Genomic DNA, 13,512 nt, shown 5'->3' with positions numbered 1-13,512 from the left:
AAAAGAAAAATGGTTGTCTTAGATGTAAAATCACATCCCTAAGTGATGGTCCATCTTCTGCTTGGCTGGGAACTCATTGTCCCCCAAGTTGACCCATTCTTCCTTAGGACAGTTCTAATTATTAAAAAAATTTAGCAGCATATGAAGCCCAAATATGTTTTACTTATTAGTCCTTGTTATTCCTTTTAAAGTTGTAGAAATAAATCCTTTATAAGATAACCCTTCAAATGTTTAATGACAACTATTACGTGCGGCTCCCTTCATCTACTTATTATCTGTACTTCTGCAAGTTAAATATATTCAGTTCCTTTTATATATCCTCATGTGATGTGGTTTTGAATCCTTTTACAGCATCAGTTTCCCTCTTCAGAACACCATAGCTAGTTTTCATAATCCCTTTGCAATGTTTGGCACCTTAAACTAAGTACCATACCCCAGGTATTGCCGATTTTTACCAGTCAAAAGTAGAATAGGGTTATTTATTCACCATACATATTCTTGTTACTATGTTTTTTTTTTAATTATAGCCTCAAATCTCATTGCTACCCTTTTTAAGATGAATGGACTTTATTTTTAGAACAATTTTAGGTTTATAGAAAAATTAAGCAGAAAGTAAGGAGAATGCCTCCTACCCCTAGTTTTCCCTAGTATTATCATCTTGCATTAGTGTGGTACATTTGCTACAATTGATGAAAGCGTATTGCTACGTTATTATTAACTACATTCCACCACATTAGAGCTCACTCTTAGTGTTGGATGCTTCTCTGGGTTTTGACAAATGCATAATGTCATGCGTCCTCAATTATAGTTTCATACAGAATAATTTCAGTGCCCTGAAAATCCCCTGTGCTCACCTATTCACCCCTCCCTTCCTCCTCCAAACTGCAAGCAGCCACTGATATTTTTACTGTCTCCACAGTTTTGTCTTTTCAAAAATGTCATGTAGTTGGAATCATATGATATGTAGTCTTTCACATGGGCTCCTTTGCTTAGCAACAGGCATTATATTTCCTCTATGCCTTTTTGTAGCTTCATAGCTCATTTCTTTTATCTCTGAATCATATTCTGTTTTATGGAGGCATCATATCTATTATGTATCCATTCATTTATTGAAGGACACCTTGGTTACTTCCAAGTTTGGGCAATTATGAATAAAGCTATATTGCTACTATAAACATTCATTTACAGGTTTTGTGTGGACATAAGTTTTCAAGATATTTGGATAAATACCATAAAGTACAAATGCTGGATCATATGGTAAAAGTATGTTTAGTTTTATAAGAAATTGCCAGACTGTCTCCAAAGTGGCTGCACCATTTTGCATTCCCATCAACAATGGATGAGAGTTCCTACTGCTCCATGTGCTTCCCAGCATTTGGTGACTTTTTTTTTCTTCTTCTTTCATTTTTTTTTTTTTTTACATTTATTTTTACTTTGAGAGAGACAGAGATAGCACGAGTTGGGGAGGAGCAGAGAGAGAGGGAGACAGAATCCCAAGCAAGCTCTGCACTGTCAGCGCGGAGCCTAATGCGGGGCTCGAACTCATGAAACTGTGAGATCGTGACCTGAGCCAAAATCAAGAGTCAGTTGTTTAACCCAGTGAGCCACCCAGGCGCCCCCTTTTTTCCTTCTTAAACACAGCTACATCACTGTTGATTTATACAGAATTTACTGTCAACCGAAATCCCTTAGATGTTTTTATACTAGCTGCTAAGCCACACTTTCTCCCAAACTTGTGCAGTTATTCTTTGGACTTTTCTTAGTGCCCTTCCTTTCTTTTGGTGCTTCTCCAAAAGTCCTGGGGTCTCTTTTATTTATTAGGTTCTTTCATAATTCAACTGCTATAGGTATTGCTGTGAAGGACTCACAACCTTCTCCAGAGGGATTGCCTTCAGGAGACTAAAGGCCTGGGAACTGGAGGTATCTGGGAGTTTACATTCATCACCCAACCAGGATGACCTGTAGACAATAACTGACTGGTATGAGGTTCTAAACCCAGCTCCCTGTCCCAAGGTTGGGATAACACCATGATGCAATTTATATACTCCAGAGCTCCTTGCAGGATTAGCAGAAGCCAGGCTTAACCTGAACCACATTCTCTGTCTTTGTCTCTCACATCCTACAGGTTTCTCCTGAGGGTACAACTTTAATAATTCACATGAATCCTCATCTCAGGCTCTGCTTCTAGGGAATCTGAACTAATTTTATGAAATTTTTTATTACAGCATGCAATTGTTTTTAACTATTTTTGGCTATGACAACTATTCCTTTAAAAATGGTATTGGCTTTACTTCTAACAGTTCATTTTTAATTGCTCATGCATTATTGTTTGTATTTATTGAATCTTTAAGAGCCAAGTTTGTTTGCTTTTTTTTTCCAGAAAAAAATCACCTCCCCAATATTGTAATGAATGTCAATGGGAATACCAGATTAATTGTACAGACCTTCACTACAAAGTAAACATGAATGGAATAGATCTATTTCATTCAGTGCGAATTGGATCCATTGCATTCATGAATGTCACATCTTTCATTGAGCTGCCTGACAGTGGTGGTACCATTTTAGGGAGATATACTATATTGCAGAGTCTCATTAGTATCAGGATTTCTTTTTGTGCCAAAGATTTTGTCTTAATACCTACCTTTTGCTTTTTCTTTTTTTAGTGGTGGACACCTACTTGGCCAAAAAGCTTGTCTTCAATGAAAGGCCCATTACTGTGTTTCCATATTATGTGACTTTGGGCGTAGCCTTATATGGAAAGGAGAAGCCCCTGAGAAAGTTGCTAGCACCATTTTGGGTGGCTCTGCATCCTCTCATATGGAAGATCATGCAGAAGAAGCATCTCCTGATTGGAATGATAAATTATAAAAGGGGAAGGTGACACTCTGAGGTAACATGGCACCAAGTCAACTGTAAGAGGCTAGAGGTAACATTCAGGTCTGCGACCACTGAACTCACTCAAAGAAGAACAAAGATCAATGTCATCAAGACTTGGAAAGAGGACATTTCTAAAAACTTCTGCCATATCATCTTTAAATATAAAGTCACCGAGTTGAATATGAAACCAGCAGTATGGGAAGACATAAAAAACAGCATAGACGATGATAGGACTTCAATTGAGTCTGATATAGTCAAGGAGGTGGTCATAATAGGTTGTTTGGAGGATGTGAAAAGAATTTAACACAAGACACCAATCATAACATTGAAAAGGAAAAAAACAAAATTTGATAGAGAATGTGGCTGGTTCTTCTGAAAGGTTTTCTAGTCTTCATATCAGTGCTTTGAAACAGTCTATACCTGAGGAATTCTCAGGGTGGGAGATCGAGGTCATTTTTTTGTTTGTTTGTTTCAAGTTTTTATTTAAATTCTAGTTAGTTAACAGAATGTAATGTTGGTTTCAGGAGTAGAATTAGGCAATTCATCACTTACATATAACATCTATTGCTAATCACAACAAGGGCCCTTCTTAATACCCATTTATCCCACCGCTCACCAGGGTGGGAGGTCATTGATAATGCTTGCAGCAAACATACCACAGTACATGCAGGAGAGTATAAAAAATGAAATTCTTGAGCAAGTGAAGAGGACTGTTCAAGCCCATTTCCAGTCCTTCTGGAGTTTCCTATTTGTTATAGAAAGTAGAGTGTGGAAAATTCTCTAAGATTATTTTAAGCAAAGAAAAGTCACATCCTTTCTGAGTTAGATCAGGCATGGAAAATACATTTCATTTCATGGGTTACCTCTGATCAAATGACAGTTGTTGCCTGGAGCTCTGCGTTGAGCAAGATTCTGAAACTATCTGCATTGATTGAAAAAGAGTGTTGATACCAATTAATGTCTGTGACAGATGTGGATGACAAGGTTTATGGGATGGGGTGGTGATGTATCCCATGTTTTTACCATTGGTAAGTGTGACAATACCGTCAGGCAGATCAGCTCCTCTTGCAGATTCTGTGAAGAGCAGATTCAAGGATTGTGTCCTTTATCAGCTAATAATTTGACTTTAAGTAGGTGGTTTCATCTCTTTGTACACTGGTCTCCCCCCCCCCCCCCCCCATGAAGTTTCTGTACTGGATGATCTGTGATGACCCTTTAAATTCTAAAATTCTATGACTGATGAATAGTCAAGTTATAAATGCGTTGTTGTGGAGAACTAAGGGGTGTGTCTTAGTTTGGGTTCCCTCAGAAGAGAACCTGAGACAGGATTCAAGTGCAAATGATCTAAATAGGGAAGTAAAAGATACTGATGGTGTGTTTTCAAATCCATTACCACTAATCCCACTGGGGAAACTCAGAGTGAGGCCTACCTGGAAGGCAAGGTTGCTGGGGTGGTTTTACAGGAACTCCTATCAATCATTGGATGAGGACTTGAGAGGGGGTTGTGGGAGGGCTGGTTAATTTACCTGCGATTCCTCTCTGCTACACCTGCAAGCAAAGCAGGCTTTGGTACTACAGAAACTCCTCTGACAAGGAATACAGCTGGAGGGGTGCCTGGGTGTCTCAGTCTGACTTCGGCTCAGGTCGTGATCTCACAGTTTTGTGAGTTCTAGCCCTGTGTCAGGCTCTGTGCTCAGAGCCTGGAGCCTGCTTCAGGTTCTGTGTCTCCCCCCCCACCCCCTCTGTCTCTCTTTCTCTCTCTGCCCCTCTCCTACCTGCTCTGTCTCTTTCTCAAAAATAAATAAATAAATAAATAAATAAATAAATAACATTAAAAAAATAAAAAAGAAAGAAAGAAAAGAAATACAGCTGGAAATAAGACCCAAGTGCCCTTAAATAGGAAGAGCCAGGGGATATGAGCAGGGTCTCCTAAGCTAGAATTCTTGGGGGAATAAGTAAAAGAGCTCACTGGCATTTGAAGTGTTAAATACATTGTGGTAATACATTATTTGCTTTTGAATCTTAGGGTTGGGTTATGAGTTGAGTTAGAGAGATGATGAATCTAATAGGTTCTGTTTGGACACCTATGAGGAAAGTCTCCAGATAGCATTGCCTGGTAATTATTTTTACTGTTTTCTCCACAGTCAAGAGACCAAGCCAGCTGGAAAAATGATCTTTCCAACAGACATGTGATAGCCTCAACCCAAACCAAAGAAGGTCTAAAGCTTGTGATGATAAGTGGAGATGTTATTTATTTCCAGGTAAGTGGTACTATTTAGTAAATCCATCAAGAAACAATGGTGTCTAATTAACTGGTTCTGTGATTTAAGATCAAAGATGAAGACCATATAAATTTGGGAAGTTAAACCCACCCGAGGTTCAAGCAGGGCTATACTCACCATCCCCTGCATTCCATGTGTTCTCATGTGAAGAGATCCAAGTTGACCACAAACCAGGCTGTGCATATGCACCTCTTTTATTTCTCTATAACTTATCTTTACCTATTTTCAACCCAGTTCTGTTTTTTCTCTCCTGTTCCAATCGACATTTATGGGGATACATCCTATTATAATATTATCCTTCACAAATACCCTGTTGCTCCTGTCTGAGCACTTTCTGAGACACAGGCAGAATGAGAAAGGAGAAAGATTACCAGTACAGGTACTAAATGCTCAGCCTGCCTTTTGCTGCCTCCCCTTCTATTGCTCCCCCTCCCCTCCCCCTGGAATCACCAATTAGCAGGAGGTGCAGGCGCTATATCCCATCTGTAGTTGACATCCATGATACTCAGTGCTGGCTGCACATCAGAATCATCTGGGAAGCTTTTAAAACTACAGATGCCAAGAACTTACCCCTAGAGACTCTGATTTTAATTGGTCAGGTATGTGGTGGGGGGGGAGGGATCAGTAGTTTTTAAAAGAATTCAAGGTGATTCTAATATGAAGAGATTTACTGATGTGGATTCTTCTTCAGAATTCTGTAGTTTCCACCATTTTGACACTTGATATTTACCAGATGGCATACACTCAAGATTAATGAAAGGAGAATTCTTTTGAGAAATTTGGAGACTCATGGATTATCAGCCACTGGAAATATTCTTTGCTTTTGCTGCATCTAATGAGACAGCAGCAGGGAGGCAGCCAGCCAGTTTCTTCATGTTCTCTAGAGTAGCTAGAGTCCTTCTCTTTGTCACATGGTTTCAGGACCTTCACTCAGAGCTTCAAGGTGAAAATTTGAATCTTATAATTTTACCCAGAAAGGTGGCACTAATCAAGTACAGAAGACTTATTCATAAAACTGGAATTATAATTATTTAATTTGCAAAGAGGAAGCTAATTGCCATGGCTGTGGGTAATAGAGAGCTCTGTAGCTGCCTATTATGAGATGGTTTGGTGAGCATACTCAGACCAGAAAACAACTGGCTCACGTAAAAGTATAGGAAGTTTCTTTTTCACTCTAGAAGGCATAGTGTAGTGGTTATGCAGACCAACTCCAAAGTTAGTCCTGGCAGGGTTCAAATCCCACTTTACCACTGACCAGCCATTGATCTTGGTCAACATTCCCCCTTATGTCTCAGTGTCCTTACCTGTAATTATGGATGATGACAATATTAGGGTTCCTGTGCGGTGGGTCAAGTACAATAATCCACACAAAGCACTTAGCACCTTCTTGGCACATAGTGAAGACTCAAAAAATGATAGCTATCATCATTATCCACTTAGGACGGACCACTTGAAAGTTTACCTCACCCAATCAGTGCTACAATCTGAGACAGATATTACATGCCCTCATCTTATGGATGAGGAAACTGAGGTCTTTTCACGACATAGTCTGTTGATAAACTCTCACCAACCCTGTCAGGATACCTATTCTCATGGTTGGATGGCGCCATATAAACTTTGGAGCCCTTTAAATCTTTCTTCTCTGAGTTCCTTTCCCTATCCAACTGGTTTCCCAGCCTCCTTGCACACTGTCTCTTGTACATGCCCTTTCCTTTTCATTCCCACAGTCAACTGTCTTTCAGCACTCCCAGTCACCCTCTCACCCTCCTGTCTGTTCTCTCCATAGCTATTTGATGCATATTTATCAGATGCTCCCTACTGCCTGCAGCATAAAGCCCAAAAAAGTGTGAGCTTACAAAGTCTTACATCATCTGGCCCCAAATCTCTTTCCAGCCCTGTCTCTTACCATTAATACTCTCTGTTTGCTAAATTGGACTGCTTTCTGACCTTTTGCAATTCTGTGTGTTTTCTTAAATATTTACCCACCTAGAATGCTTACTGCCTTCTTTTCCCCTATCCCAGATTCATCCCTTATCCTCTTTGTAAAGACTCTACTAACCAGTCCAGTCTAAAGGATTCCTGCTTTTTTTTTTTTTGAAATTCTATAGCAATTACTAATTATTTTTAACACAGTTTCTTTTGATTATCTTGAACTGATATAAACATTAAGACTATTTTGCTGTTTTACATGTTAATATATTGCTTCCCCAAACTGTGTAGGAATCAGTAAGCAGAGAGCAGGGTGAAAATGGGCTGAATCTTGTTTTTTTGGAAAGCTTACTGACTTTTTTTTTTTTTTAGTTTATTTATTTATTTTGAGAGAGAGAGAAGCAGAGAGAGAGGGAGAGAGAGGGAAACCCAAGCAGTGCAGAGCCCAATGTAGGGCTCAATCCCATGGACTGTAAGACCATGACCTGAGCTGAAATCAAGAGTCAGATGCTTAACCAACTGCCCTGTGGAAGGCTCACTAACTTTTCCCTGCAAGAAGCTTCTCAGATCCTGAAATTAGTTTATGTTAACTAACCTCATACAAGACTGAGGTGGACCCATGATAGTGAGAAATATAACTGTTATGTGGCCCAAAGACATATACACCTTTTAATTTACAATGAAGAAGAGCTCCCAAGGAACCAGAATACTCAAAATCCACTCGAGCAAAGCATTCTGCCCTCTAAATTTGAATACAAAATAGGAATAAATAGAATTGGATGAATTGAATATTTAACATCTGTCGGCATCAGGTCATGACCCCATCTCACCAAGGGGATGGCCTCAGCAAGCTTTGGAGATCCCCATACCCCTGGAATGGCTTGAGTGGACACTGCCTACCTTCCTTCAATGACCTTCCTTTGTTTAGGGCTTTGTTAGACCTTTTTTAGGCCTTTGTTAGACCAGAATCTGCACCCCCTCCCTGCCCTCGCCCTTCAGATGGACCCATTCTTTCTTTAGGTATGTTAATCAAGTCAAAACAATTACTCTCAGTTCCTGCCAGCCTAAAACATACTCTTTCTTCCTCAGTGGTCTCTTTCAGAGTTCTGTTTTTGTTTCCATCTGTCTAGCTATCTTTCTGTTTCCGCTTCTACCTTTCATTCTGACTCTCCTTTCTGTTTGCTCATTTTCGTAGCCCTACTCTGACTCATCATATGTTAACTTAACAGTAGTGGGTGATATATTTCCTTAATTTCTAAGTTTTGGGTCTCACCCCATTACAATATCTAAGTACTAACAACAGATTGTAAGCCCCTTGAGGGTAGGGCTGGGAGGTCAGTATGATAGACAAACGTATCTTGTGCATTACCTCATAATACTTGGCAAGTCATAGGTGCTTAATAACTATGGATTGGAACTCTAACAAACATGTTGCTGTTTTCCTTAAGGCCGATGTCATCGTCAACACTGTTCCCATGAATCTTCAGCTTGGAGGAGGACCACTATCTCAGTCTCTTTTGCAGAAAGCTGGTCCAAAGCTCCAGGAAGAGTTATATGCCACCAGGCAGGGAACAGAGGAGAAAGTGGGTAGCATATTCATGACAAGTGGCTGCAATCTGAACTGCAAAGCTGTGCTCCATGTCGTGGCACCAGGCTGGGATAATGGAGCAGGGTCTTCTCAGCAGGTAGAGAAAATCCTTAGTTCTCTGCTACATTGATAGCTCTGGTAATCTTCTGGCAGGATATAGATCTGTGGTTCTCAAGCAAAGTGAATTTATTCCCCAGGGGACATTTGGCTTGTTACACTGGCTACTGATAGCTAGGAAGTGGGGGCCAGGGATGCTGCTAAGTCTCCTACAAAGCATACATGAGCCTTCATAACACAGACTTTTCTGGCCCAGGTTGAGAAACCCTGGTATTGACTGAGCCTTGTCAATTTACTGAAATCTTTATTACATTCCATGAACAGTCCATCACAACTACCAGTTATTACAGTATAATTGACCTTGAAAGTAGTAACAATCCTTGGGGTTCTCCGAGAATGATATCTGAAAATTAGTGTAATGATCCTTCAGTATGATAGCGATGCAGCTAGAGCTGTGGTAAAGGATGAAGGGTCATTGCCCTTCTTTTGATGACTTCTCACCTCTATTCCCAGTTTAACTTCCACTTTCTTTTTTTTAGAATATAAAAGTAATACATGTACATTGGACAAAATACAGGAAGTACAAAGACAAAAATAAAAATTATAATCCAGCCATCTAGAGATAACTTTGGTGAACATTTTATTGCAATCCCTTTGAATCAATTTTATTCATACTTATTTCTTAGTTGAGACTCCTTCCAAACATTTTTTTAGTCCTGCTTTTTTTTACTTAAACATTTCCCCGTGTTGTTAGAAACTCTTCATAAACATCGCTTTTAATTGCAACAAGACACCATTGTTTATGTGACCATTCCCATACTATTGGAACCTTCTTCCTGCATGAGTTAGAATCTCCCTGGAATGTCCTCTTCCCTCTTAGGTTCCCTTTCTGACACCCTAGACCCGGACAAAGCCAAGAATAGCAGAGAAGCCCTAGTCAGAGTTTTTGGAGCTGTAGCTCTCTCTATTTCTCACCAGCTTACGCCCTAACTTACAGAAATGTACTTTGTACATTTCAGATCATGGCAAATATAATCAAGAAATGTTTGACAACTATGGAAGAGTTATCTTTTTCATCAATCACATTTCCCATGATTGGAACAGGAAATTTGAGTTTTCCCAAAGCTACTTTTGCTGAACTAATCCTTTCAGAAGTGTTCAAATTTAGTAGCAGTGCATGGCTGAAAACCTTACAAGAAGTTCACTTTCTGATACATCCAGGTGATAACGAAATCCATCAGGTACGGTTACGTATCTCTTCTGGTCATTCGGGCAAGTGAACCTAAGTGCAGTCAGATGTCTTTGTAGATCTATAAATAATAATGTTTTCACTTCCCTGTCCATAAGTGTTGGTTACTGATAGGGAGTTGTCGTAAGATTTATAACACTGAGAACTCATATAATCTTTCCCAGATAGTTTAGCAAGAGGCAAGATAATTTGTACTTAATAAATTCTTAGGAAAAAGCAGAAAGCTATTGGCATAAAATTGGCCAAGGCATTTTAACACTGACTGAATGAAAGCTAAGTCATGGCTTTATTTATAGGGAAAAGACCAACTGAGAGAAACCTCAAGAATTTACGGTGTTGTTGGTATTGTTGTTTTCGGGCTAGAATATAGCCAGTCTATCCAAATCTATGAGGGTCTTAAGCTAGAAACATCAGTAGAGTATTCAGTAGTAGAGAAGGAGTCAAAGCACAGTTAGTAAGTACTTAACTCCTGACACCTGACCTTGTAAGGTGACATTCCTTGAGATGCACTCCTTAGCTGATTGGCCCACTCTGAGTACTGAAATCTGTTTTTCACTCTTGAAAAAGTTATATTGATTTTATATAAATTGTGCTTAGTTATAGCAAAAATGCAAACAATATGAAAGTACAAAGAAGAAAGTTACCGCTAGGTTTGCATTTCAATTGTGCCATTTAAAGGTTGAGTGAGGCAACCTCTCTGAATCTCAGTTTTATCATGTGTAGAGTGAATATGACAATAATGCCTTTTTGAGTTGATGCGGGAATTAAGAGAAGATGTATTTGAAATGTTCTGCATGGTGTCTAGCATATAGCAAGCATCAAAACTGGTTGCAGAAGTAGTTATTATTATCTTTTTGTTACCTGACTTTAAGGGCTATTGCTATAAACTACTAACATGAGTACTTTAAAAAGATATCAAATATAGTGTTCTTTTCTAAGTTCTTAGTTATTCTCAGGTATCTGAGATAGAATTGTGGGCTTTCCTTGAAATAAACTAAATCAGCACTGATATATACTGCGAAAATTCCTAGGTTGAACTGTAATCCTTTAATTAAAAAGTCTCTGGGTAAGTGGAAATCTAGGGAGAACTATTGTTCCTAAATGATGTTTGGTGATCAATGCTCCAAAGAATTGGATTAATATTTTTACAGAATATTGTTGTAGTCGGTAACTATATTTCTATTTCCAGGCATTTTTAGATGAATTCACTAAATGGTCAAGAGGAAATCCTGACAAGGACAGGATTCTCATGGCTGGAGATGGCCAAGGTCTGGCAAAGTTGTTCTGCTGAGGAAATTACTTCCCTCTGCTTCGTACCTCTTCAGTGGTAGCTTAAGGCCAACAGAAGGAGACAAAGCTAATTCACATGAGGAACAAATCAGTGATGGAGAGGGTATTAGAGCATGTGTTGAGCATGTTCTGTTGTCTGAGCACACAAAGAATACATCACACAGACCCTGTGCTGTGCACCCCAGCAAACTCTAAGCCTAGGGTGGGTGTTGGTCCGGTGAGGCCAAAGAAAAGAGACACCAACTGAGACATAGCTTTACTGGGGAAACTTATGTACAGGGAGTCCGGGAGTGGCTGACGGGATAAAGGCTCTGCGGCTGGGATCTATATGCAGCAAGTTTTCATATCACAGCAACTTACCCTAGCAACTATCAGTGGCCCTTCCCCTCCTTGTGTGGCCAGCATTTCCAGGGAGATCAAGGCCTGACACTTGGACACTCTTCATTATAAGAGGACATTCAGGGTTGGCCAACCCCCCACAACCAGCCCCTGGCCTTGAACACTGAACAACATGCTCTTCTGCACATTCTGCCTGATGGGAATGTAGAGGGAGGACAGGATCTCTACATATTCAAGATAGTGATTAACAGGGCCATTCAGGGGATGCTTGCACAAACCAGCTATCCAGCATGTACCATAAGGATACGAACCAAATCCCTGGTAATGAGGCCAGGGTTTCTAAGGTATGATAATTAAAGATAACTGAAGATGGAGGAACAAGACAGAGGCCAGGGTTGGGACTGGCGACCGCTCCGTGGCTTCCTTGATCATCCCTGTGTGCTGCTTCACCCGCGGCAAAATCCTCACACCAAGTGGGAGGCCTACCTGGGGCTGCTGCGGGCATAGTACACTGAGGGGGATGCCCTGGATGTGCTGGCCTGAAGCACTGCTCTTGCCTCTACGTGCTGTTGGTGCACATGTATGTGATAAGAGGCCGTGCCCCTGGAGAAGTGAATGTGCTGGAGCCTGCCTTGCCTAGAGTTCATTCCACTGAGGTGTGGGTAGCTGGGAGCAGGACCTGCCCACAGCCTCCTGGGCCTGTGTCCTCCCACTCTGAAGGACTCATCCAGTAAAGGCCTTTGAAGAACCACACACATGCATACATAACTAAAATACGTACGACACCCTAAACTTCACTGATTGCTTTCATATATTTTTTTAAAGTTTTCTTATGTTTATTTATTTATTTTGAGAGAGAGAGATGAGTGGGGAGAGGGGCAGAGAGAGAGAGAGAGAGATTGAGAATCCCAAGCAGGTTCTGCGCTGTCAGCACAGAGCCAGATGTGGGGCTTGATCTCACAAACCGTGAGATCATGACCTGAGCTGAAATCAGGAGTCAAAGGCTTAGCCAACTCAGCCACCCGGTGCCCCTTCATATATATTATTTAATCTACACAATGGCTGCCTGGGCAGGTGGTTCTGTTGCCACTGTGTCATATTGAAGGGGAGACCTGAAGAGCTTAAGGGATGAGTATAAATGGCGCAGCTAAGTTGTAAAGCCTCAGAGTGTAGAGTGGATGGTGATGTGCCAACACAGTCAAGGTAATTTCCTCCAAGCAGCCTCGATATGGCTACCCCAGGGAGATGTGAGGCAACAGGAAAAGCTCATGTTTGGAGATAGTGAGCTGTTGTTGAACATGAGACAAATGACCTAGCCACTGAGACCATTTCCATTTCTATAAAATGGCAATAAAAGAATCATTGGAGGTACACACTTTCAGTCACGAGATGAATAAATTCTTGAGACCAAATATGTAGCATGGGACTAAGGTTAGTAATAATGTTTCATACTCTTTTAAATCAATTTTTTTTAAGTTTATTTATTTTGAGAAACAGAGAGAGCAAGTGAGGGAGGGGCAGACAGGGAGAGAGAGAGAATCCCAAGCAGGCTCTGTGCTGACAGCATGGAGCCTGATGTAGGGCTTGGACTCATGAACGGTGAGATCATGACCTGAGCCAAAACCAAGAGTTGGCCACTTAACAGGACCACCCAGGCGCCCCTAATGTTTCATATTTTTGAAGTTTACTAAGAGAGTAGATCTCAGGTGTTCTCACCTCTCCCGCATGCATGTGCACACACTCACCCACACACACAAAGTGTGAGGCGATGGGTATGTTACCAGCTCAGTTGGATAATCATCTCACAATGTATGTGAATGTCAAAACGTCACATTGTACACATTAAATACCCACAATTTTTATTTGTCAATCATACTTCAAAAAAGCTGAAAAAAAGTCCC

The 13,512-nt window shown here is 40.5% G+C and overlaps 1 protein-coding gene across 8 annotated transcripts in view; it reads left to right on the top strand.

The window, feature by feature from the left end:
* Positions 1-13,512, top strand: part of PARP15 (poly(ADP-ribose) polymerase family member 15) — a 49,994-nt gene that overhangs the window by 13,723 nt on the left and 22,759 nt on the right. For 4 of the 8 annotated variants that reach the window (XM_086675248.1, XM_086675250.1, XM_086675252.1 and 1 more), the window contains 4 exons: positions 5,022-5,138; positions 8,537-8,773; positions 9,753-9,974; positions 11,172-11,250. In XM_086675248.1, coding sequence (XP_086531374.1) covers positions 5,022-5,138; positions 8,537-8,773; positions 9,753-9,974; positions 11,172-11,250 — 655 coding nt within the window. Of the gene's footprint in view, positions 1-2,663; positions 4,008-5,020; positions 5,139-5,850; positions 6,103-8,536; positions 8,774-9,752; positions 9,975-11,171; positions 11,251-13,512 lie in introns of those variants that run through there. The other 4 variants (XM_086675251.1, XM_086675249.1, XM_086675255.1 and 1 more) reach the window with 3 other exon arrangements.

The sequence above is a fragment of the Puma concolor genome, chromosome C2 (assembly GCF_028749965.1).
Source record: "Puma concolor isolate L17-30 chromosome C2, mPumCon1.1.hap2, whole genome shotgun sequence".
In the NCBI taxonomy this organism is placed as follows: Eukaryota; Metazoa; Chordata; class Mammalia; order Carnivora; family Felidae; genus Puma; species Puma concolor.
This window is presented reverse-complemented; position numbering and strand designations above follow the sequence as displayed.